The sequence below is a fragment of the Lissotriton vulgaris genome, chromosome 2_1 (assembly GCF_964263255.1).
Source record: "Lissotriton vulgaris chromosome 2_1, aLisVul1.2, whole genome shotgun sequence".
Lineage (NCBI taxonomy): Eukaryota > Metazoa > Chordata > Amphibia > Caudata > Salamandridae > Lissotriton > Lissotriton vulgaris.
In genome coordinates, this window is record NC_141687.1 from 2,085,862,021 (window position 1) to 2,085,889,121 (window position 27,101).

General features: G+C 43.0%; 1 protein-coding gene across 1 annotated transcript in view; it reads right to left on the reverse strand.

Moving 5' to 3' along the window:
• The window catches only part of WDR72 (WD repeat domain 72), a 976,411-nt gene that overhangs the window by 668,469 nt on the left and 280,841 nt on the right, over window positions 1–27,101 (reverse strand). Inside the window, exons 8-10 of the mRNA XM_086958315.1 lie at window positions 14,536–14,681; window positions 14,083–14,179; window positions 6,505–6,646 (exon numbers count right to left, since the gene is read on the reverse strand). Coding sequence (XP_086814441.1) covers window positions 6,505–6,646; window positions 14,083–14,179; window positions 14,536–14,681 — 385 coding nt within the window. The remainder of the gene's footprint in view (window positions 1–6,504; window positions 6,647–14,082; window positions 14,180–14,535; window positions 14,682–27,101) is intronic.

Genomic DNA, 27,101 nt, shown 5'->3' on the forward strand with positions numbered 1-27,101 from the left:
TGTTTGAACTTGCCATTAAGCCCTTGGCATGCCATTAGAGAAAGCCCTATAATTAGAGGATTAAAGTTAGGTGAGGTGGAGGAAAAAAATAATCTGCTAGCAATTGAAGTTTTGCTCTGCATCACTGAACAAGAAGTCAGTCTGCCAGCTCTGATGTAATCCATAACCAAATTCGAGGGAGTCTCTGGGATTTCCTTCAACTTGGTTAAATCTGAAATGCTGAATATCAGCATTCCAGCACCACACCTGCAGGCACTGAGAGTGCCAACACCATTAGCATGGGCCAAAAAAGTCTGTTAGATATTTGGGCTTTAATTTCTCAAGCTTCATAGCAGGTTGGAAAGGTATTAACTGACCTACTTCAAAATCGCAATTATACGCACTGGAAACAATTGCAAAAGTCCTGGCTAGGCAGAATTATTATAAAATAAATATCCTTCCCCCTCTTCTGTAGCTATTCCAAACTCTGCCCACAGTAATCCCAATAGCAGAGATATTAGCCCTACAGAAACATATTGTCAAATTTGTCCGGGCTAGTGGCAAAGCTGTTTTTTTTTTTTACAAAAAGCTTCTGATGGCACCAAAAGAACTGGGGTGTGGGAGGCTTCTCTGTGCTTATGTACTTTATTATTACTGGACAACACACCTATGAATAGTGGTAGATTCATCTGAGAGATCCTCTGAAGAGCAATGGAATTATATGGAAATGGCTTTAGCTGGACAATCGCGGTGGTGCACACCATGGCTACCTAACACAGCACAGTTCATGTAACCTAAACATATCAGAAATCATCAAAATGTCACTAGGGATTTGGGATAAACTATCAGCAAGGGCATGTCTGACTACTTTCTCATCATCATACTTACCATTGCATTGTAAACCACAATTTACCCTGGCCCATGATACAAGGCAATATGTTAGAGAGAATGCTGTTGAGTGTGTAATACTATAGGGCATGTTTAGGGAATGAATGCTCAAGTAATTGAAGGGCTTTAAAGGCTGTCCGATCAAGATAGACTTTCTTATGCACAGCTGAGGCATTGAGTATTAGAACCAGAAAATGAGCAGGCTGCTACTAGGCGTCTTATGCCATCTGAAAAATATCTGCCCACTTTCGATTCCACAAGGGACTTGATTTCAACTCTTTTTAATATTCTTAATACATGCATTAATGCACCCAAAACATTTAATTTTCAAATACAGGGGGAGAAGGAATTAGGGGAGGAGCTTGCAGGGAGAAGATGGGAGAGGAGTGACATATCCACAGTGAAAGTCATGCCCTGCTTGCTTCACAGAGAAACAGAGTAGAAGATTTGCATGAGGTGGTATTTGACACCAGATAGTTTGAAACAAATGTTCACCAACACCTTTGATAGCTGTTGGCAATGTAGGGAGAGTGTTGGCACTATGTTTCATGTGTGTTGGAGCTGTTTAAAAATCAGTATACTTTGGAAGGAAGTGCTCAGCCACATTGACAGCATATTGCGAATCCCTGTGACTCAATGCCTTGAAATCATGTCACTGCAAGCTGGGCACATGAGACCCTTGGGGACAGAGAGAATATGACACATTGTGATTAGGCATTTGCTAGGAGCAGCGAAGAATTTGATTGCTAGATTTTGGTCAAAGAAAGAACCCCCAGGACAGGCATTGTGTGTCATGGAATTATGGCATACTATGATATTGGAAAAACTGCATCACAATCTACAATGGCCTCTGAGAACTTTTGAAAAGACTTGGGGCATGGTTATTTTACATCACTGCCGGTGCGATTAGATTTTACGTCTAAACGGCGAGCTCTAGGCACATGAGTCTGTGTACCAAGCCCCTGAATAAAGATGAATCAAGTGTGGCAGAATGCCCTTTTAGATCACTGTAAAGGCTGAGGCAACAGATTTGAGGGTTGGTGGATAATGGTTGATCGGGAATTGAAGGGGATTACTTTTCTTTTTATATTCAGTACTTTTGCCTGATATTTTATGTCCTTATTCTTAGGAAAGGACAATATTTATGAGTGCAATTATCAGACTGCTATGTTATATAATCCTGAATGTAATGATTAGCAGGGAGCTAATGATTCAAGATGACATTCACTATATGTGAAACTGTAAAAAGAAGAGAGGATTCACTAGTGCCTCACAAGAAGGAAAAAAGCCCAGTTGCTAGGAGAGGCAGCAGATGAAATGGAACTGTTTATATGCTGACTCCCCAATCAGAGCACCCATTTCTGCACGCCCCCTATTCCACCAGTAAATGAACCATACACTATCCTTTATTTCCAACTCCAGCCTACTCACCAGTTCAACTGTAATATTTTGTAAGATGGGTGGGATGTGTTCCGGACAGGAGAAAAGCACATTTATGCTAGTGGAAAAAGTTTGATTGGCTTTGCATTTATAAATGTTCTAAATGCACCAGACATTGAGGGTAGCTGTTATTTTTTCTCACCCTTAACTGCGAGTCAATTGGAAAAAATCCTACGTCACAGTCTACATCCCCAATAGACTAACATGATTTTTTTTAAGTTATCACTTTATGTTTAATGGAATGTTTGTTTTTTTCTGTTAAAACTCAAGAGCACTACATTTGATTGTCTTCTTTTTATGCCATCTCAAATTTTCTAAATCTAACTCTAACCCATCATCAAGGGCTTGAGCAGTAGTCCTATACAATCTTATAGAATGTAGCAGCCACTGCGTCTGTCGGCGAACTCCGGCGTTCCACAAAAGTTAGAAGCCCCAACAGACAGATGCAGCAACTGCTAAATTCTATAAGATTGTGCATGAATACTGCCCAAGTCCTTGATAAAAGGCTACATAGGTTTAGGATTTGAAGAGACCACTTTCACATCTTTTCGATTTTTAAGTCATTGACCAAAGTGGTCATGGATCTTCACACAAATTATTTTTGTCCTGTTGATGGCCTCACAGAAACATTGCAACGGAAACGTCAACATCTAACCCAATCTTCCCTTTAGTGATAATTGAATTAATCTATGGAGCGTTAGTTCCTATGTATAGGACACACTCCCATTTTGTTAAAGGGAGACGGGAAGTTATATATTGATGACCAGTTAAACTTCATTCAGTATAAATTCAATTTTTGTAATCGATGTATGGGAGTATTTGTTGTTATGAACCCCTTGGTTTGTGAATTTGGATATAAACTGAATAATGAATGATATACCCTGCTGTTTGAAATGCATTTCTCTTCACAAATATTTTGCATTCATTTCTTCAATTCATTTGTTATGTCAGGGGGAGACATCCTATTCGAGATATAGATTGAAATAATTCGTTTTTGTTAAATATATCCCTTGTAGACATCCTGACCTGTTTAGTTGGAATTTTCTTACTTTAACTATTCTGTGCTTCTGCCCGTCCCTAAAATACATGTCTGAGCCAGGTTGACAGCTGGGCTTTGAGCATTTCTGCTAGACAGTCACACAAAGGGAGCAGAGGTGTGCTGTGCACATCTTGATAGCCCATCATCAGGCTTAGGGGTCTTCCTGAGTGGAGGGAGGAGTTGATACTTGCACCTGAATAGGTCTTTGCCTGTCCCCACACAAAGAACTGCATACCCCCTTTAGTGTGCCCGGAGCCAAGGCCAGGAAGGGCAGGGTCTAGTGCACTTCAAAGACCTTTATTTGAAGTTTCCCTACTTCAAAGGCTAAAATGGGTATAAGCACCAGACTTCTGACGCCATACAGTCAGAACACTTCGGGACTGAGGACATTCTGCCAGGAAGAAGAGCTGTTGTGCTGCCAGGAGAGACTTCCAATTTTCTGCTTGCTTTGCTGTCATGGCCTGCTGCCTGCTGGTTCTTGTCTGGGAGTGAGAAGACTGGACTTTGATCACTACATCTAAAGATTCTCCAAGGGCTTGGTTGGGCTTGCCTCCTGTTACTGAAGTCTCAGAGACAACAAAGACTTCACTTGCATCTTGCTACATGTGCCTGGGCTCTTCTGCTGCGAGTCGTAAAAGAAAAGTTGTGCCAAATCCAGTCCTGGGCCCTTGGAAGCAAGTGTTGGTCAGTAGCGGCTCCTGGAGGTAGTGCTGCAGGGCAGTGTGGCAGGGCGAGGGAGGGGCAGGGTGGGGGTAGTAAACTCCAGCATGCAGCCGACCAGAGTTATGTACATAAATAAATAAAACAAATTACAATGCGCGCGTTGCAACACCATTTGCTTTGCAGCGCGTGCAATGCAATTTGTTTTCTTTATTTATGTACATAACTCCGGTCAGCCGTATGCAGGAGTCTACTACCACCCACCCTGCCCATCCCCTGCCCCACCGCCCCACTGCACTCCCTCCAGGAGCTGCAACTGGTATTGGTGCTGCAACCAAGAAATTGAAATATCAACTCCAAATCATCATTTCGGAACCAGCGCATCCATGCAAAATTGTTGCATCGCCGCTGCCTTCACCGAATCTGTGTCCCCGCTCACTGAGTGCACAGCACATCAACCTTGACTTACAACGCAGCCGCAACATTGCCACAGCTCCTCCAAAATGTCGCCGCTGTGCGAGTCTTTGAAACCGCAACACCAACATCCGTGGTGCACCGTCCCGACTGCAGCTCAGTCCAGGCCCTGTATTGCTTCCAACCGATCCATCACGTTTAGCCCAGTGGTTCACCATCGACGAGTGGAACTGATGCACTGAACTCCCGAACTCGATGAATCCTCTACGCTGCCTTCAGGGAACAAAGGCCTTGCACCAGCAATGGGTGCATCACCTTCTTTGCGCACAGTATATTCTCGAGTGCCAGAGCCTCAACAACCTAGCACCACGTACAGTAACCGACTCAACTCCTCTGCGCACTGCATGGTCTACAATTAGGAACGCATTCAAGTTACTGTCAGTGGGTCTGCGTGACTCCTGTATCCGGCTTGCAATCCATAGTGGTTGGAAGGAACTTTAGGAATTGTCCCTGTCAAGTGTGACCAGATAGCCCCAGTAGGAGCTATTGATTTTTAAGCATGGAATTCTGATTTAATCTCTAAAAATTCTTGATTTTTGTATGTTGGATTTTTGTCGTTTTGGTCTTGTTTTACTCAGATAAATATTGAATATTTAGTGGAGTACATTTGTGGTGTTTTCTCTGTGTTTCTGCGTGTCAACAAATACTTTACACATTGCCTCTCTAGTTTAGTGTAACTGCTCTGTGCCAACGTACCAGAGGATGAGCACAGCTGAACTAGTAGGGGCTTATTTACAAGACTCTTGTGTCTCCGATGCATCACTTTTAACATGGGGAAAAAGTGACGTACAGGCAGTGCAAGGGGTTTGTAAATAAGCCCCTTAGTGTGTACAACACTTTCCTAACTAGAGTGGTAGTCCCTACTTAAACAGAGTGCACACCTCTGCCAAACAAAGAGCTAATTAACAGCTTAATATTCTGTCCTCCCCAGTGAAAATTTCAGAATACTAATCACAGATGCTCTAAACCAATAATTTATATTGCTCTACATGCTTATGGGTTAAAGAGACTATCTGCTAAATGATGTCACATTTTGTCTCAAAACCTAATCAGACATCATCAAAAACACAACATTCTAGATGCTTATTGTTGTTCATTGTTATTTGTCTCTGCCTGGTACCACATCACTGATTTTCTTTTCATTCTACGGTGTCTTTAAACAAGACATTGGACTCTCTGGACCAAATTTAATATAAGACAAAATTGTTTTTCACTCACTTATTTTAATCAAACCAATTAATTCACAGGATACATTTATTTTATTTGGTGTGTATTTTCATATTTACAGCACTGATAACGTATGATGGCAACTATGGTCCTTAGCCAATGAGCAGAGATGTATTTATTATATTCCTATGCAAAAACTGTTTTGCAAAAATACATGGAAAAGATGGATATCAAGTGTAGAACCAAAACATTACAAATAAGAAAATAAACTCCGAAAACTATAGGCTAAGAATTTTCTCGTGAAATACATTTTTGAAACTTCACTTTTCTGAGCCTTGTCGCAGCCCTGGTGCTCATCTCATTGAGTAAGTTATGACAATAAGAAAGCCAGGTAATGTGAAAATATAAATCACTGTGCAGTATATCATGGACGTTTACTGTGGCTATGCTCAAACATACATGCAGTGTGCTTTATAAAAATTCTCAAAAACAATGCAGCTGATACAGACTAGGTCATTGTCGGTGTATAATCCTAGATATGGGAAAGTTTTGAATTTTACAACTCACACAAGGACCACGTCAATCATCCATCAAGGACTAAACTGAAGCCTTACTGCTCTATTGCAGCGCTTACATTTCTACACAAAATATACACTTTCCCACTAATCTTTATTTTGTTTTATAGAGTTAATCGTGGCAATGTGCCGATAAAAAAAAGAACATACGTTTGAAAAATTACTTTTTAGATACTATTCACAAAATGTCTTTTTCAACAAAGCTCATTTAACAGGTGTTTGTAGTAAACGATAGATCCAAATTGAATAAATAATTAGCTTTCTAAATGTTCAAAATATTACCTTTCGGAGATCCATCAAATGTGGATACTGGGACATCAGGTATGTGCCAGAAACTGATTCTCCCGGATGTTCCTCCCGCATATAGAATTTTATAAAATGGTTCTTTTCTTTCATTCAAAAAGCCCATTGCACAGGAAAACCCCTGCAAACAAAAACAGATTGCTCATATAAACAGAGGAATATAATATCAGAACATATTGGACGAAACTCCGAAAATCCCACCGTTGGATTAATGGTGGCTGCTGGATTCCCCATCAACCACAGTGTGGTTCCCTCTCTATATTGGTGCCAGGTTTCCAACAATGACGCTTCAAGTAACTCCGCCGCCGGAAACAGTTGCTCAACATCCCATCCATTGAAGGGCATCCGTCAATGCCCATCAGACAGTCCACCCTACTAAGGATGGTTGTTATGACCTACCTTGCTCCTGTTCGTGAACACCAGTTCATGCCAAACACACAAAAATAATCTCCCCTCTTTGGAAGAAAACTCCCAGTGTGTCAGGGCCATTTTTTTTTTCAATAAAAAAACTACGTTGGCAGTTTATTTTCGAAAAACAAAGCACTTTGCCAAGTGGGAACAGTAAAAATGATAAACACTTGACAAAGCTCCAGTACCTTCAGCTGAGGCGCAGTGGGGGTTCCACTAAGGGCACACTGATCCCAACCAGGCTTGCGGGGATCTCTAAGTATTGGGGACAGTCCTCTGCCAAGGGAGCTGTCGGCTATCCCCCTGCTGACCTGGCATTCCACCAATCTCTAATTCAGAATCGAAGTGTTAATAGACCTCATAGCATAACTTAACTGATTATATAAACAAACGAAATCCCAACCGCTCCTGGTGGCGGTTCGAGTGTGCGCAGACCTCCACTCCTCCAAAGGAATTACCAGATGTTAAATCATCAAGCCATCACATAAATCCGGTGTCAGCAGTGCATTTTATTTTGCAAAGGATGAAAAGAGCAAGTGCCCTCCCTGACGCGTTTCGCTCCGCGGACGGAGCTTGGTCATATATATATATATATTTGTGTGAATAAAGACGTATTTTTTGCTAAGTGTTTTCTTAGCCTCTGGTACAGGTTGGCAGAAAATAAATCCTACAAATTTTAAGTGTAGGATTTCATTACCAATGTAGGGACTTAAGCTTATATGGTGGAGGGATTGGCCACTTGAGCTATCAATGCCACACGGAGATTCACAGTCTTTACACTAAGAAGTGTGATGTGAGGCAATAGAATACTCTGGTCTCAGTCTGGTGCTTGATGAAATCTGATTTCTTTAAAAGCTGCAATTTCTAAACAGGTAAGGGATGCTGCTTAGTAGGTTAGGACTGAATGTCAAGTATCATTCCCCCAAGATGCACTTTCCTAAGCTAGATAGACCATGCAGCCTCTTTTCTGCAACTTTAGTTCTCAGCCTTTCCAATGGCACAGAGCTTCACTGGATGAAGCTTCCTGGAAATTGCATCCAGCTGAGTCACCAATGGCAAACTGGGGTTATCTAGTTAACCCCTCCCCTGCTGATGACGGAACCGCTCCGTCATCAGCCGCGGTCGTGCTATGCTGATGACGAAGCGGTTCTGTCATGGTCCGGCCGCCGCGCCTGCGCGGTGCTGATTTCGCGCCTGCGTGGTGCGTTCTATTGAGCGGGCGGGGCCGTGACGGAACCGCTCCGTCATGAGCACAGCGGAACCGACGCTGGTGACTGAGCGGTTCCATCACCAGCATGCGCCCGCCGCTCAGCCGCCCTCCCCCCTTAGCACTGCGGCGGAATAGCCGCCGCAGTGAAGGGGTTAAAGAGCAGTCTGGTCACAAAAGGAAATCTATAGCTCAACTTGAAAATTTAGCAATTTTCCCTGTAGACTTACATGTGGCCTAACCAACTTCTATTATAATGGTGTGGGCAATGATAAAGATAACAGTTAAGTCTAAATAAATTCCCCATTCTTACTTGCATTTCACAACTACATGGTGTTAATTACTTAATTATTAACTTGTTCAGCCTTGGCTTGAACCTAAAATTAGTTAATCTCCCAGCCCTGTACCTTAGCACACGAAGGCTTTCAGATTTCTAGTGGATTTCTACTCTAGTCAGTATTTTTGTTAACATTCTGGTACTTGTATGACTACAATTACGAGTACCAGAACGCTCTTCAAGTGCTTCACTTGCACTCAATGTCTTCATGGTCCTTGTGGAGAATGATAACGGCAAACATGAGGTTTGCCAGCATCATTCTCTGCCACAGTCATTAAAATAGGCTAGTATGGCTTCCCTCATACTTTGAACACCTCATTGAGAAATATTCACTAGAGAAGGACTTTCCCAGTCACCTAGCAGGTAAATATTGTGTTTCTAGGAACATTAAATATTAAGGAATATATGGGATTTTTTTTTGTTTTAATGCCCATTCAAAACATTATATTTTATTAATGTTGCATCATAAGTTAACTAATAAATCCCGTTGACTATTAGGAAATGAATCATCTGGATGTTAAATCTTTAAGATCTACCTTTTTGCACGAGTATTTAATCGGAGAGCAGTTGATCGAGAAACATTTTTTGGGAAAACCCAGCAGGTTCATTTAATATTATTTTCAATAATTATAAAATCACAAAGTTAAGTGATCAGTCAACTGTGGGCCACACACGTGTATTGTGTTATGAGTAAAATGTTAATATTGATAAGGGAGAATATTAGGAAATGAGGACTCTGGAGACATCAAAATATTCGTTTTGGTAACTGTTCATAAGTAAGCTGAACAACATAGGCTCTTGAATGTGCATGCCATGGGTACAGTAAGTAACTTGTACTATTTTTCTTGTAACAATTTAATTATAGACCAAGCGTTTTCTGTAATTGCTTTGTAAATTTTTGTTTGTTGTCATTTTTAGGTCGAACCTGTCAATGCGCTTGCGCATTGAGCTTGCGAAAGATATTGGGGCTTAACCAGAGCTTAACCATCGGCGATTGCATGCAGTGCCCGTGAAAAAAGCACGTGCACTTCAAAGCCACCAGCCTCCCTCCCACAGGCATCTAAAGCTGTGCGCTCTGCCTCAGGCATTTCTCCTCCCCTAATTATTCACGGCCGGCTGGCGGCCGTGTCTCGCGTTTCTCCTCCCCCCTTCCCTTTCCCCACAGCAATGCCAAGAGCTTGTTTAATAAAGCAACTGCTCCAACTCGTACTTTTTTTTCCTTTTTGTTTTAGCGTTGTACTAAAGCTCTGACAACCGGCATGAAAGTGTGCATTTAAATGCCAGCTACAAGCTTTGTTTTCACCTTACAGCGAGCTGTACATCTATTTATCCTTTCTGGTAAAAGCTCCCACTATTTCAATCTGTTGCCAGTATGAAATGTCCCTCGCGCTTTAATCCTTGCGCCATGTTTACTTTTAAAATTGAAGGCTCGTGCTCTCCTTCACGCTTCACTACACGCAGCGTGTTTGCTTTGGATTAGAAGGCTTGAGCTGGCCTTCGCGCTCCACTGCACACAATGTGTTTACATTTGATTATCAGGCACGGGCTCCCCTTCGCGCTTCACTGCGCACTGAGTGTTTACTCTTAATTAGAAGACTCGAGCAGCCCTTTGCATTTCCCTGCTCGCGCTATACTTAGCTTTGGAAAAAATGGCGTTTGGACACAATTAACTTGCCACTCCTCAGAGATTATCTCAATTAAAATACTTCAACAAATATGTATTTCACACATTGGAAGACAGTTCTTTTGATATGACAACCAAGCCAATATTTATGCTTTTAACTTTACACACGATGATTTTTGAGTGTTTAACTTCTGCCTTTCTGCAAGTTTGCTTCAATAGTCTGCTCAATATACTTTACACACGATGAATTTTGAGCGTTTAACTTCTGCCTTTCTGCAAGTTTGCTTAAACAGTCTGCTCAATATTTTCTAACCACTGCTCTTTCTGTCGCTTTAATTAAACAATTCAGTCCCGGTTTGCTTAACCAATTCTGCTCAATATTGTATATATTTAAAGATGAAAAAAAAGAATCCTTTCACGTTTTACTGATGAAATATGATTTCTTCCACACTTTCTTTTGCACCAGCTTTATTTAAGTACTTGCTCAAGTCACGACTTGACAAATCAATTAAATATCGTGAGTGAATAAATTAATCACAAGTCTCTTTAAAATAAAACAGTCTTTTGGTTTCCAGCAAGCAGTGCTTTCCTTGTTGTGCCCTTCTGCCCTCTGTTATTCACTTGTTTTTGTGCCCTTCTGCCCTCTTTTAGACTCGTTTTTTGTGCCCTTCTGCCAGACTCGTTTTTGTGCCTTTCTGCCCCCTGTTAGACTCGTTTTTTGTGCCCTTCTGCCCTCTGTTAGACTCGTTTTTCCCTTGTTTTTCTGCCCTTCTGCCCTTTGTTATACTGCTTTTTGTGCCTTCCTGCCCTCTGCACCACCACAGCATCACTCAGCACCACCACATTATCACTCAGCACCACCACAGCACCACTCAGCACCACTGCAGCACCACTCAGCACCACTGCAGCATCACTCAGCACCACTACAGCACCACTCAGCGCCACCACAGCACCACTCAGCACCACCACAGCACCACTCAGCACCACCACAGCATCACTCAGCACCACCACAGCATCACTCAGCACCACCACAGCATCACTCAGCACCACCACAGCCTCACTCAGCACCACCACAGCACCACTCAGCACCACCACAGCACCACTCAGCACCACCACAGCACTACTCAGCACCACCACAGCACCACTCAGCGCCCCCACAGCATCACTCAGCACCACCACAGCATCACTCAGCACCACCACATTATCACTCAGCACGACCACAGCACCACTCAGCATCACCACAGCATCACTCAGCACCACCACAACATTATCACTCAGCACCACTCAGCACCACCACAGCATCACTCAGCACCACCACAGCATCACTCAGCACCACCACAGCACCACTCAGCACCACCCCCGCATCACTCAGCACCATCCCAGTATCACTCAGCACCATCCCAGTATCACTCAGCATCACCACAGCACCACTCAGCACCACCACAGCACCACTCAGCGACACCCCAGCATCAATCTGCGCAACCATTCAACAACAACTGGTTCAAATACGTTCTCTCAATGCTTCAAGCTTTATTACAAATGTCACAACAAGATGTTAATATTTCACTTCTGTTCCTGGATTTTCGTCACAATAAAATACACTGAACATAATCTTCACAAAAGTTATTTACAAAAGTTTAAGCTATTGCCATTATAAATTAAAATCACTTTTATTTAAGTATTAATTATTTTAGAAAATTAAAAGCCATTGTAATTTGTAATATCAATACATTTAAGTCACGTAAATACAAAACATGTTGCATTACAAATGCTATAGGTGTCACATTTGTGAAAGTTATAACTATTGGCATTGTAAATGACAAAGCTATTAATTTAGCTATTTTCAAAAACAACACATAAATAAAAAAAATTGTCATTTACAAGACCAATAGCTCAAATTTTCCTGATGCGAGACCTATTGCATTGCAAATGCTTGTTTATTTATGGCTGTTACCGATTATCATTTTTAAATGCCTGAGGAAGTGACCTTCAGTTTTGAAACACACACTGGCTGCTTGTCAGCGTCAAGATTTATCTGAATTCAGCAATGAAATACTGTATATTTGTATTTATCGTACAATAAAAAGTGGAACCAGGAATTACTGGTAAATTGGCACCTCCTTGTATAAACATTCATGCTCTATTCACCAATGAGGGGTTTGGTTAATAATAGGCGAGTGCAGCTTAACGCGCTGGACCAACATCTCTCTGTTCCTTCAAAATCAAGTGTAGCTAACAGAGCATGCCCTATACTTTACAACCAGATCACAGGGTATATTCAACCCTGACCAAGGCCATTCATTCTTCACTTCTTATTCGTGGGTTCTTATCAAGCTCTTTCAGTGCAATAAAAAGGCACCAATGCGTATGTGTAGATATTGATTGAGGAATGCCCCCAATGTTACCTCGACAGCTTCAACGTTAAGGCCAGAGTAATGACCTTACTGCGGTAATTATAATTAGGGGGTACCCTGTAACCGGTGTTGCATCCAAAAAGTGACTGTATAATGGCAGCTTATTTTTTTTTAATTTAGAAACTACATGTGATTTGTTTTTAGACTGTCTAAATATGTTCCTATAAGGGGTTCTCCTTTCCCTGTAATTGGATAGCTTAGCATAAACCATGCCTGAGGTGGGCAGAGCCATTCCACATGGGCCAAGTGCTACAAATGGAGATGGTTTAAATTCTTTAAGTTCAACTAGCCTGAGGTTTTAACAGAGGTGGCTTGCATGCCAACAACTAATAAAGGAATAAACTCAGATTTGAATACCAAATAAAATTTCTGCAAGAGATAAAAAAAAATTAACTGACATGATTTCTAAAATCTATATGGGGCCATATGTATGAAATCAGTTTACATTGGCAAATGATACAAATCTCTAAATGTGACTGTTTGCAAATTAAAAATAGCCTTTCAAGATGTATGAAAGGCTTTGTAGTCGCAATTTTAGGTAATCTCAAAAATTGCAATTACCTAAAAATGCAACTACTAAAAGGCAAAAGGAAATCTCAAATTGCGATTCCCTAAGCACATGCACCAAGTATTTTCTAAATGCAAACAAAGCATTTAGGAAATGATATTACCATTGACACCAAGTCGATGGTAACCATGTGCAATTTTTGAAAAATGCTCCCAAAATATTTTTTCAAAGTGCAATGTAGCACACACATGCATGTGTGCGCTTTACATGTGCACATTTATGTTGGGGGGTGCGTCAGGGGGGCCATAGGCCCCTGGGCACCCCTGGTATTGCATTCCCTAATTTGCGTTTACCAATTAGCTAATCACAAATTAGGAAATGCTAAACCATTCGCACCTATTGCCTTTAGGCCCATAGGAATGAATGGAGTAGTATTATCGACTAGCGATTACCTAACCACAATTGCATATCTTTAGTAATCGCCAATAGGTAATCGCTATTTTCTTACATACCATTTTGCATCCCTTAAAAAGCGATTACCTAAAATTAGCTATTTAACGAATACAAAATAGATTTATGACACATGTACAAAATGACTATCTTCGCACAAAGTTATATATTCTACACGGAAGAGAGAAAATGTAAACCACTTTGCCAAGTAATAAGGTTTCCGGATGCATTCAAAGAAGCCACAGTTTCTCAGGGACAAATTACAGGATAGCAGAAACCTTTGAAAGAAAAATAGAATACATTTTTTCCATGGTGCTTTTGGTCATCATTGGTTTCCATTGATATTGGTATTTAAGAATTAAAAGTTCAAACTCTAGAGCAAAGCTGACGCTGAAGCTGGTACCACTCCAAAATATTTTAAAGAAACTAGAGTGAAATATTTTACATTTTGCATCCCGCAAATATTCCAGGAAACTATGGGGAGCGAAGAGAAAAATGTTAGGTGAACATGCTCAGTCAAGCACAATTTGACAACATTCTAAAAAGAAATTTCAGAACATTTGGCACCAAGCTTTTATGTAACGTGGGTTGTGTAGCTCATTGTGTTACCTCGTTTCCATCCATGCCTGTGGAGCAGAGCAGATGAGGAGAAATTGTTTCTTTCAGTATCCGTCCGTCAGCAGGGTGCGCGCTTTTTGAAAGTCCGCTACATAAAGGAAATGAAAAACAAGCTTTAGAAATTCTTCTTTTGAAAATGGTTGTGGAGAAAAGGATTCGGTGGCCTTAAAGTTGATTAGGTCAGTAACTCATTACAAGTGACTTGTAAAATGGAATCAGAGCACCAGCTGCCAGGGTCCCGCGTGGTCAAAGCCGGCCCCCCACCCCTGCTGTTCCCAACAAAGATGCCCGGCTGCCACACTCCAGCTAAATCTGGCTGCGCCACAGTCGTTCTGTTCTGGGTTTTGATCATGTGTGACATGCCGTGATTTCCTATAATGAACCCACCCGCAACGGTTCATCCTGTACCTGCACTCGCGGCCTTCTCCTCCCATCTGGGCCCACCTGTTAAGCAGCTGGTAGATGAAACTGCTGCAGTCCTCGGTCCAGATAATGAGGCGGTTTGCCGCCAGGAACTCTCCCCCAGCAAAATGCTGCCCGTGCTCGCAGGCCTCGGCGCACAGCAGCGAGAAGTCACAGTAATCGTAGACCTGAAGGAAAAAGAACACGGACAAAAAACAAAATCAAATCTGCAGTAGCAGTTTGCGTGTATACAACCACAACAGCTGAAAGTGGCGAGAAAAGAAAGACACGATGTTATTGTGAGCAAAACACACCACGAGGCACATATACAATGTGTCAATTTAACTGCACAACACGGGTACTTGAAGCATACACCGTCTTTGCACGTTTGACAGGTGACAGATGTTACCCAGCTCGATGGTATTCGTTTTATCAACCTCAGAAAGATGAAACACTGAGCAGGCCCACTCCATGAGCAGGGATTCAAACACAGACCCCTGATATGGGCACATTAGTGCACTGAGCCACCAGACCTGGATCTGATGAACAGTATCACTCTGAGCACTGGAGGATATTACTTGTTTCTACACAGATCCCTTCTGATTTAGGTTGAAGCACAGGGACGCCATACTATCCACCAAAATAGTACCTAAGCAGTAAACGGAATGGTGTTTTCATGCCTGTGTTGGATACAAATTATTAATGTTATCTATTTACCCATTTTTATAGGGTTCCTGCACTAACTGAAGTTTTGGACTACTTTATAGACGACCACATTAAGAATTTTCAATACACACAAAATTAGAACGATTGAAAGCTAAATACACAGACACCTTGGTATCACGAAGGAAAGGGGCGAAGATTGGCAACGCATACATTGTTATTTCAGACAAATGCTTATGTTTTCTGACCGACATAAGAAACAGTTTAGTTATTAGATCAGCCAGAAGAGATTTGAATTTAACTTGTATTCCAAAGGGTAAAGAATGTAAAATATGATTTATCATGGTGATATCTTCAAACTTTCTTGTTCAGAAGAACAGTCCAACGGTGGGATATAAAACAAACCTTACAGGGGTTAACTTGAACAAGGGGACTTTTGCTTCAACAGCATTGCCAAGGTCCAATATGAAGAACACCACAGCAGCAGCTGTCCTTAGGCAGTCAGGCGACAGAAAAGGCTCATTTTTATTTAAATAATGGAGGTGGGGGAGAATAGACCTGCACAAAAATTCCTCCAAATGGATGGGAAAAGTTCCTCAAGTTAGCATTAACGTTGTCGTTTCCTTTTTTCGTCAATTATTGAGCAAAATATTTTTGACCAGTGCTATTACTTGTTTTTGGTGGTAAATAAGGGAGTGCTTAGTGCAAGCATCTTTTACCACCATATTTTGAAAAGAAAGTTTTGGTGGTTGAAATGTGTGGCAAGAATATGTACATGTGTTGTGCTGCAATGTTCTTGGATGTGATGTGTTCGTAGAAATTAGCTAATACCTGATTGGTGTATTTAACTTTCCAATAAGAACATAGTATGTGGGGCAGAAATACACCAATTGCAAGAAAATGGAAATGTTGCCTGTAGACTGCAGCACTAGTGTGACTAGGAAAAAATACAGCTTTAGGCCTTCCATTGCAGCTGGACTGCTGCAGTGTAAAACCTGCAGTGCAACCTGTTAAAATAACCATTTTTGACAGGTAAAAATCTTATTTAAACATTATTATATCACTCCTATTTAGACCTTGTTTTTCACAAGGAAGGGTGCACGGTATTTAAAAGTGGGATTTGTAGAATGTTTTGTTTTCAGCACTCTATTTTGGGACATGCAAAAAATCAATGCTATCATGTTCGTACAGTGACAAGGACCAAAAAGCTGTTTTTACTGTGGCATTCATGGAAAACCGGAGTACATTCTAGCATATTAATACTGTGCTCAGGAATGAGACCAGGTAGAAAAATAATTGACCCTCTATTTGAATAGTTAGTGAAACTCCATTTCAATGGTGAAAGTAGATTTTAACAAATATTAAGGAAAAGTAACTTTCAGAAAGCTACCATTCACCTGCCTGAACTGTAAGAAGGCTAATTAGCACAAGCCTCTGTGCGATCCCAGCCTGTGCTTAAGCCTGGGAATAGATGTAAACGAGGTGTAAAATGCCTTCCATGAGCAAAAAATAAGATGACCCCAAATGGGCAAAACTGACTTTCTCGGAACTTCACAGAATATTCAGAGTGCGGGCTGTAGGTATCATGTGATACCACACTGTCAAATACTGCTGTACAGGTCTGTTGAGCCACTTTCAATACTTAAGCACTTGAAAGGGAGACAGAAAACAAGATCCCAAGACAATTTTTGTATATCCCTGTTTGGCTGCTGAAGGACCATGGTTTTATCCTATCAGATTTCTATCTCTGCATTTACTGTGGGTACAGTGACCGCTTCAAACTGAATTTTAGCATTAGATGTAGGAGGACAGTAGGAATATAATATTACTCTCCTTGCTCACACCCACAGCCTCAGAGCCCAACTTTAGTGTGGTCCAAGACCTTCGCTATTTTGAATCTATCCGGAGGCATTGGATTTTCAGGCTGTTTACAGTAAAGCAAATAGGACTACAACAAATGTATGTAGCCAGTGCATGAGAACCCTTATTACTGAATCGGTCAGAGAAGAACTAACACTCTTAAGATGTCACCCACCCATAGGCTGGTAAAACCTACAAAGCAGTACCATCACCAGCCTTTTTCAGAGCACTGCTGGACTTGGAAAAGGATACCAGTTGGACTGAACATTCTGTGAGAAGGCAATACGTGCAAAGACTTAAGGCAACTTACTATTCAATCATCAGCAGAATATTTGTAACATTAAATGAAAGAACCAATCAAATACTGATTTATAAAAAATAAAAAAAGAATATTTTATTATATATGCACATTGCTAGAAAAATCACTCATGCTGGCTCACTCATGTCTGCATACATCCATCACTTCCAACCTTTCATGTAAAAACATAATATACACATGTCATCATCTGATAGTTCAAATTTGTTGTAGTCTGAGTCAAGCTATTTTGCTCCATCAAAGATTGGATGATTCGATACAAATTCAAAGCAAACTTAAAAAGTTCCAAAGATTTTCATTAGAATACACAGTGTGGCAAAAATTTGGTTGACTTTGATGGTTTCACAGATATAAAATAGAGTTGAGAAACTAAAAAGCTGCCCAGACCTACAGTAAGTAAGGCTGTACCATCATATAGGGGCACACGAATATACACAATGTATATTTGGCCAGATAACAATGCCCATAAAGTTAATGGATAACGTAGAAAACATTCAGGTGCCTGAAAAGGATAACGTACTTGATATAATGGTTCGTAAAGTTTGCTAAAGACAGATACCCGCTGTGGGTGAACCCTGCCATACTTACATGTCGCTAAACATAAAGAAAGGCCACACACTGGCGGAACAAATGGATGTATTCATATTTCCGAAATAGAAAAACTGTAACACTGAGGGGCTTAACTACGTCCCACTTTAATAGAAATGCTGCTTAAGGTCTCACAAACATACCCCTATCTAAACTGCCCGCATACTTAGAGGAACCCTCATCTAGAGACCCCCGGACCCTGGGCACAGTTCAGCGACTCCATCACCAACCTCGCCAGCACCCACGCACTCGCCTCCACAGACTACATCATCCTTGGGGACCTGAACTTCCACCTCGAGAACAACAATGATGCCAACTCCGCCACCCTGATCGACAACCTCGGCCTCAGACAACTCGTCACAGCACCCACCCATGCTGCCCACCACACGTTTGATCTCATCTTCTTCACAAACACCCAAGTCCCCTTCAACCACACCACCGTACTCCACTGGACCGACCACCGCTGCATCCATTTCACCTTCAAGAAACCCACCACACACTACTGAACCCAACAGTTGCCGCACCGATGCTGGAGCAAAGTCACAAAGGACGAGCTAAACACCACCCTCACCCAGAACCCGCCAACCGACCCCACCGACCCAGACGCAACCTCAGACAGTGTATCAGCGACTGCACCAACATCCTCGCCCGCTCACGAAACCCCCTAACAGCCGCACCAGCAAGAAAGCCACCTGGTTCACCGAAGAGCTCCAGACATCCAAACAAGCATGCCGGAAACTGGAGAAGAAATGGTTACACGAACGAACACCGGATAGCCATGCAGCCCACAAGGATGCCACCCGCAGACATCACCACCTCATCAGATTAGTCAAGAGATCTTCCTTCAAAGCCCGCCTGGACAACAACGCACATGACAGCAAAGAGCATCCTTAAGAAACTCTCCAACCCCAGCGCCAACACCAATGACATCCCGCCCTCACAAGAACTGTGCGACTCTCTGGCCACCTTCCTCCACTGCAAGATCGCTGACATCCACGACAGCTTCATCACCTCGACCACCCCAACAACTCCTGTCCTCACCCACCCGAGGAACACCACCCGCATCAACGGCCTGACCTCCTGGACCAACGTCAACAACGACGAGACACGCAAGATCATGAACTCCATCCACTCAGGATCACCATCAGACCTCTGCCCCTACCATGTATTCAACAAAGCAGACACAGCCATCGCACAACAACTAAGGAAGATCATCAACATCTCCTTCTAGACAGTTACCTGGAAAACTGGAAGCACGCCCAAATCATTGCCCTTCTCAAAAAGCCCAAGGCGTACCGCAAAAACCTCAAGAACGTCAGGCCCATCTCCCTACTCCCGTTCCCGGCGAAGGCCATCAAGAAAATCATCACATGCAACTGACCCGCCACCTCGAGGACAACAACATCTTAGACCCATTCCAGTCCGGATTCAGAAGAAACCACAGCACAGAGACAGCCCTCCTCGCCGCCACAGACGACATCGGGTGCCAATTAGACAACAGCAAAACATCAGCCCTCATCCTCCTGGACCAGTCACCCGACTTCGACATGGTCTGCCACCACACACTAAAGACACGCCTCCAAGAAGCGGGAATCCAAGAGAAAGCCCTCGACTGGACCACGTCCTTCCTCACCGGCAAAGCCCAGAGCGTCCGACTCCCACCCTTCCGATCCAAAGCCACCAACATCACCTGCGGCATACCCCAGGGCTCATCCCTCAGCCCGACACTGTTCAACATTTACATGGCCCCCCTCGCACAAGTGGCCAGCCAGCATGACCGCAACATAATCTCCTACACCAACGACACCCAGCTCATCCTCTCCCCCACCAAGGACCCGCACACCGCCAAAACCAACATCCACGAGGGAATGAAGGACGTCACCGAATGGACGAGGAGCAGCCGACTGAAGCTGAACTCAGACACGACGGAGATCCTCATCCTCGGACTGACCCCCTCAGCTTGGGACAACTCCTGGTGGCCGACCACGCTGGGAACAGCACGAACACCCACTAATCACGGACGCAACATAGGAATCATACTCGACTCCTCCCTCTCCATGTCAAAACAGGTCAACACCGTCACCTCCTCCTGCTACAACACCCTCCGCATGTCCCGTAGGATCTACAAGTGGATCCCCACCGAAACAAGAAGAACAGTGACACAGGCCCTCGTCAGCAGCAGGCTGGACTACGGCAACGCACTCTACGCAGGAATCCCGGCCAAACACCTATGAAAACTGCAACGCATCCAAAACGCCTCCGCCCGTCTGATCCTCAACATCCCTCGCCACACCCATATCACCCCTTACCTGAGAGACCTACACTGGCTCCCCGTTGACAAGAGGATAACCTTCAAGCTCCTCACCCACGCACACAAAGCACTCCACAACACCGGACCAGCCTACCTTAACAGCCGACTCAGCTTCTACACCCTAACCCACCACCAGCTCCGCTCCGCCAGCCTCACCACCGCCGCTGTCCCCCGCATCCAACTAACGACCTCCGGCGGCAGATCCTTCTCCTTCCTTGCCACCAAGACCTGGAACACCTTCCCTACCCACCTACGACAGACCCAAGACCTACTCACTTTCAGAAGACTCCTCAAGACCTGGCTTTTCACCCCCTACCCCAGCACCTTGAGACCCTCACGGGTAAGTAGTGCGCTTTACAAGTACTGATTGATTGATTGATTGATTGATTATTCTGTGGCTCAAATCCATTGTTAAGATCCTCCATAAAATGGACATATTCCATGTGTCTGGAGTTGCGTTCACTGTTCACTATTTAAACCGTTTGCACAGCGTGACCACGTGATCTAATGTAGCCTATTAAGCGTGATGACTGAACGTCACAGAACTTTACTGCGCTCGGACAATTCCAAAATTAACACAGGCCTCATATATACAGGGCTCTGTTTTATTGAAAGTGGGTGAAACAACCCAGGTTATAATGACACCAAGAGCTAATTTTGGATAAGGAGAAGGTATAAACGCACCAGTCTAAAGATGCACTAAACAATCATTATTTTAATGATTAATGGTGTACCTAATAGTAAAATCGCTCTGATAGAAATAAGGTGGCAACTTTATACATCTTTTGTGAGAAAAAAAGTTTAAGCTCATTAAATATTACAGATGACCTAGATTATTCTTAATACTGGCATAGAGCCCTATGTCAGAGAGAATAATCCTACTTCAGATATGGCCCCCCTTGAATACTTGGGATAATGTATATATTAGCACAGATAATATACATATCCAGAGGTAAACGAAAAGTCAGAAAAAATGTAATGTTTTAAAATGGATTCAACTGGCATTATAGCGTATCGCTTGTGCCCAGGGAATTTCTTGGTTAAGGCCTTGTGTAACCATCTCTTAAGAAAAAATCCAATAAACTTCTCTATTCTTCCTGATCCCTTCCGGATCAGAACCTGGGTTATGGTGTATTTTCTCTAAAATCAGCCAGTCAATATCCTCAGGGTCATGTCCCACTTCCAAATTATGACTAACCAGAGGCGCCAATGTTTTTTTTAGTACAAATAACTATGTTCTGTTAGTTGAGTTGCTAAGGATCTGGATGTTTCACCTACGTATCCTAGTTTTCATGGGCATAAGAGAAGATAAATTATGTTCTTGGTCTTGTAATTTGTAAAAGATTTCAGTGTGATCTTCTGGGAATTATGCACAAATGTCTTTGTTATGATGACATTGTCACACGCTTTACATTGTGAACATTTATTGTTGCCAACCAGTGGATACAGCATATCCAGAGCACACTGGGTCAGTTTCTTTTTATTCATGCACAAATTGACTATCTGGTCCTAAAATTTTTGTTGCGTCTATTTGCAAACATCGGGCATGACAACTTGTCATTCTCATCTGTATTGGTGTTTAATATGTGCCAATTTGCACATGTAATCTGACAATTTTTCGCTTTGAATGTGGAATGTCTCATGACGCATACCAACTTTGGCATACCTTTGGGGGGGTGGTTGGCTGCAGATGATCTCTATCGTAAAAACGTGCACATTTGTACGCTTCATGTACTTGCCTTCTCGAGTACCCTCTAGATATGAATTTGGACTTCATCTGAGTAGATCTAGAATCATTCTGTGAGAAGGGCCTCAGGATGTTGGACTACTTCCATTTGAAGTTCAAGGACATAAGATCTCCAAGGATCATAAGGCTAAAGTCATGGGTGGAGTAAATTCCTGTGAAGAATCCCAGTTGACCAGTGGCAACTGGACATGGACTGGGCTTTGTTTGCCCTCTTAATGACACCCTAAGAATCTGAAAGTATAATTCTCTGAGGTAGCGGGGGCCTTAAAAGTTTACTCCTGTGGTTGATCAGACTCCAGAAGAAGGTATGATAGCTTCGAAAACTGTTTCCTCCGTAGCTCCCTGGCAGCCTGATGCAACCAGTAATTCTATGCCGTAGGATTAAATTTCAGCTTAGTCCTGGACCCTGACAATGCTTCAAGCAGCTCAGAAAAAATGAGTATTCCGCTTTGAGACTCAACATTTTCAGTCAGAAATTTCTACAGGGTTAAGGCAAATCTCCAAAGCTTTACAGGTTAGTGGGGCCAACCTATGTCAAATTTCTGCCCTTCGATTCCACGGCAGAGGCTGCAATTTTAGAGGCAGATCCCTCAAGAACATTCAGGTACATGCATCAATATTGCTTTTAGCGATTCCTTAATTGCGAAAAATAAGGAATCGCAATTAAGGAATTGCAAAATGCAACGCATCAAGAAATCGCTAAATAAATTGTGATTTCTTATTATTCCTTAACTGCGACTCGCAAATTACGAGTTGCAATTAAGGAACACCTCCCTATTCATTCCTATGGGCCTAGAGGCCCATAGGAATGAATGGGAAGACATTATCAATTTGCGATTAGCAATTTGCAATTAGCAATTAGCGAATCTCAAACTGAGAATGCGATTTCAAGGGTGCAGGCGTGTCCATAGTACACCCTGTTGCACCCCTGAAATCAATCTGTGCACATATGTTGTGCACACACATGTCCTTAGGGCATGTCTGTGCACAACATGAAACTTTGAAAAATGCACAAAAGTGAATTTTTCAAACTTTTCGCAAATTACCATGAGGTTCAACCTCATGGTAATTTGCTCCCCCTAATTGCGAAATCGCAAATTTTTTAAATTTCATGCATTGCATTTAAGGAATCGCAAAATGCGATTCATTAAATGCAATTGCAATTTGAGAATTCGCAAATATTTGCGAATTCTCAAATTGCGAGGGCCTTCACCCACGATCGCAAACGGACGATTTTTGCGATTCGCACCGCTTGCGATCGCAAAATCCTTTGATGCATGTACCTGTAAATTTTTCTCAAAATCTTTAAATTCCAGACATTTTTGGGACCAATCCACTTGGTGTATCCCATCAGGGATCCTTTGTGGTTGGCCTCAAATTGTACATAGGTCCCGATCTACCACCTGCATGGACAACTATTGGTGCTTTGAAATGTTTACCACTGTTTTCACTTAAATCTTAAAAAAATCATATCTCCAGTTCACCTAATTGGATCTTTGTAATTTTTCTCATAACATTTTTCTTTATTTATCTAATTAGTCTTGTATTTGTTCTTGCTTTGTATTTTGACTTTATTACTATTTTGACACATAACTACATTGCCCTAAATTAAGCCTGTCTACTCTGTGACACAGTGAGCAGAAGCAGCACACACCTAGGCATGCCTTATTTTGTCTTCCTAGACAGCTTGGCTCCAAACCCATTGGGAGGGAGGAGCTGCCCCAGAACTGGGTTAGAGTGGCCACAAGGGAGGGTTTACTAATTATCATAATCTAGAAAGGCATTCTGTTCCTAGACAGTGAAGTGGGAGGGGAGAAGAAGCTGTTGGTTGGTAATGGCTAATCAACTGGATTGGAGGGGGGACCAATCGATCAGAAGCAAGAGCCCTCACACATCCAGATGGGTGTCATGTTTCATAATTTCACAGATTCTGATGCACTGAGGGCTCATATGTGCTGGACCTTACAGTGCACTCCCTGTACCTCCTTGCTCTCTTTGCCCATTATAATAGCCACACTTTTGAGTGGGCACAGGGAGCTCTGGCCAGGGGAAGAAGGATTCTGCAAGTTGGATTTAGGTGAAGAAGGGAACTGTGGTATAGGTTACAGTAATACACACAGGAAGTGTTGCAAAAATGGGCAAGGTCACCACTGGGAACGTTTCCCCTATTGGTTATGTTTTAGACCTGGCACGCTTGGTGTGGTTTCCCCACATGTTTTGCATTCAGGCCTCCTGTTTTTACTGTTTTTGCTGGATTTAGGAATCAGGGCACTTTACCACTGCTAATCAGTGCTAACATGTATGTGCTCTATACTTAAAACAAGGCAACATTGCCTTATCTACAATTGACATACTTGATTTACTTGTAAGTCTCTAGTAAAGGGCCCTACATGTGCCCAGGGCCTGTATATTAAGTGCTACTAGTGGGCAAGCAGCTCTGATTGTGCCACCCACTTAAGTAAACTTTTGAACATGTCTCAGGCTTGCCACTGCAGGGCCTGTGTGTCCAGTTTTAAAATGCAATGTCGACATAGCAAGGCCCAAATCGCCTTTCCATTATATAGTAGTCACCTCTCAGGTAGGCCTTGAACAGACTTTTACGTTTTACCAGTCCTGGTAGTGAAATACTCTCAAATTAATTTTCACTACTACAAGCCCTATTGCTCCCATAGGATAGGATTGGGATTGTGTTAGAGATGGCTTTTCCAGCAGGTTTATCTCCAGACATTTTGCTTTTTGTCCTACCTACTATTTTTTACCCTGTTTTGGTTGGTTTTATGACTCTGGTCACTTTACCACTGCTGATCAGTGCTAAAGTGCATATTCTCCCTGTATAAATTGTTGTCATGGATTAGTGTTTCCATAATTACCTTATCTGATTTACTACTAAGTCCCTAGTACAGTGCACTGTGTGTGCCCAGGGCTTGATAATCAAATGCTGCTAGTGGGGTTGCAGCACTGATTGTGCCACCTACACAAGCAGCCATGCAAAAGGTTCTCAGATCTGCTGTTGCAGTGTGTGTGCAGCCTAGGACTGCCACGTCGACCTGGCAGGTGCACCCACTTGCCGCGCCCTAACTTCCTTTTTCTTACATGTGAGTCACCCCTAAGGTACGTCCAAAATACCCCTGTGGGCAGGATGCAGTGTATGTGAAAGGTAGGACATACCCTGATGTGTGTGGCATGTCCTGATAGTGAAATACTCCCAGTTTCGTTTTTCACTATTGAAAGGCTATCTGTCTATAGGCTCAAATGAGAAATTTACTTATAACATCTTATAAATAGACACGTTAGGAAGGTAATGTTTAGTATGCCAGAGCTCAGAATATAAAGATGCACATTTTAGTAAGGATGATTTTTACATTCTGTGTTTGAAAATACCACTTTTAGAAAGTGGGTATTTTCTTGATTAGCCATCCAGTTTGCCTCTGCTGGGTTTGTGTATTTACTGTCTGGCTTTGGAGTGATAGGGGCTGGGGATGTGCATTTTGTTCAGGCAACCACTTGGAGGGTTGAGGTGTGTCCTGCCTTTCCAGGGGGAGTCAGGGCTGGGCTGAATAGGCCTGAGCTGCATTCAGAGTAGGGGGATGAGATTTCTTTCACACCTGATTGGGCCTGGTCTGCTTTGGACATTGCTTTCTCCACCTCCTGCTGGGCAGCTGCACCAGATAGGACAGAACTGGTTTTGGCTGGGCAAAGAGCTTCTCTGCCACAGAGAACAAAGGATTTTGTAGTATAAAAATTGGGGCCCAGACCCTCTGAATTTTAGATCACTTTTGGAATTCAAGAGGACCTTCCGCTAAGGAGAAGAGCTGGGAGAAGCTGGAGGAGAAGCACTGCCCCTTTGCTGTGTGCTGTGTGAGGCTGGCCTGCAGTAGCTGTTTCTGCCAAAGAGAGAAACTGTGTGTGAATCCTGCTTGAAAACGTATCTGCAAGGGCCTGAGGTAGAGCTTGCCCCCTATTCAAGAAGTCTCAGGAAAGAGCAAAGACTTCACCATCCTTCTGAGCACCGTTTCTGGAACCGTAGGTTTCAGTAGCAACAGAAGGAAAGAGAAGGAAAGAGCAGCCAACTCTGTTGCCGAGTCCGTCGCAGTTTCCGTGTCCTGAATGCATCGCAGGCGGCACCGCTGCACTTTGCACCGCATCCTTGGTCACACAGATGCCGCTGTGCGACCGTCACCGAGCCGATGCTTGCACTGCGTCCTGTGGGCACCGCACTCCGCACCACCTCGCGGTACTCTGTCCGGACGTCACTGACAACGTCACTGCCTTACCATCGCAGCACCGTGACCTGCCAGCACCACATCGAGCACCCCCTCACTCTGCATCATAAGCCTTAATCTCACCCACGCTGCAGGATGACCGTCACCAAGCTGGTACCTGCACTGTGCCGTGAGGGCACCGCACGCTGCACCACTTTCACTTCACATCCCAACCGAGACGGTTGCCCAGACCGACTCGTACCAACGGGATCGGCCACATCAAGAAAGGTAATTTCTACGAGTCTGTTGATGCTTTAGCTGGCCCATATCAACGTGGTTGGCTGGAACTGCTAAAGTCTGTCATTTTCAGCATTGTGGTAGCCCTGGACAGAGTTACCGACTCGGTAGAACTGTGTTTTTCAGCTATTCTTGCAAATTGAAGGGTATCTTGTAAAAGTAACTATTTTAACAGTTTTTATATGTTGGATTTGTGTTGTATTTGGCCTTGTTGGTTTAGATAAAGTATTGCTTATTTTTCTAAACTGGTGTGGTGTCCGTTTGTAGTGTTTTCATTGTGTTACTGTATGCATGCACAAATACTTTATACACTGCCTCTGAGATAAGCCTGTCTGCTCGTGTCAAGCTACCATGGGGGTGAGCAGGGGTTATCTTAGTAGGAAGAAGGTTCCCTATTTGGACAAAGGTGCAAACCATTGCCAACTAGAGACCATCCATTTCTAACAGATTGCCATATTACATTTTAGAAGTAGAATTTGCAATTTGGAAAAGATGGGACCCTATATTTGATGTCTCTGAATACATGTCGGGGTGGGTGACAGCTGGCTTTATGCATTCCCTCTAGAACGCCACTTACAAAGGGAGCTTAGGTGTGACTGATGGGCCAGCCACATCCTTATGGCC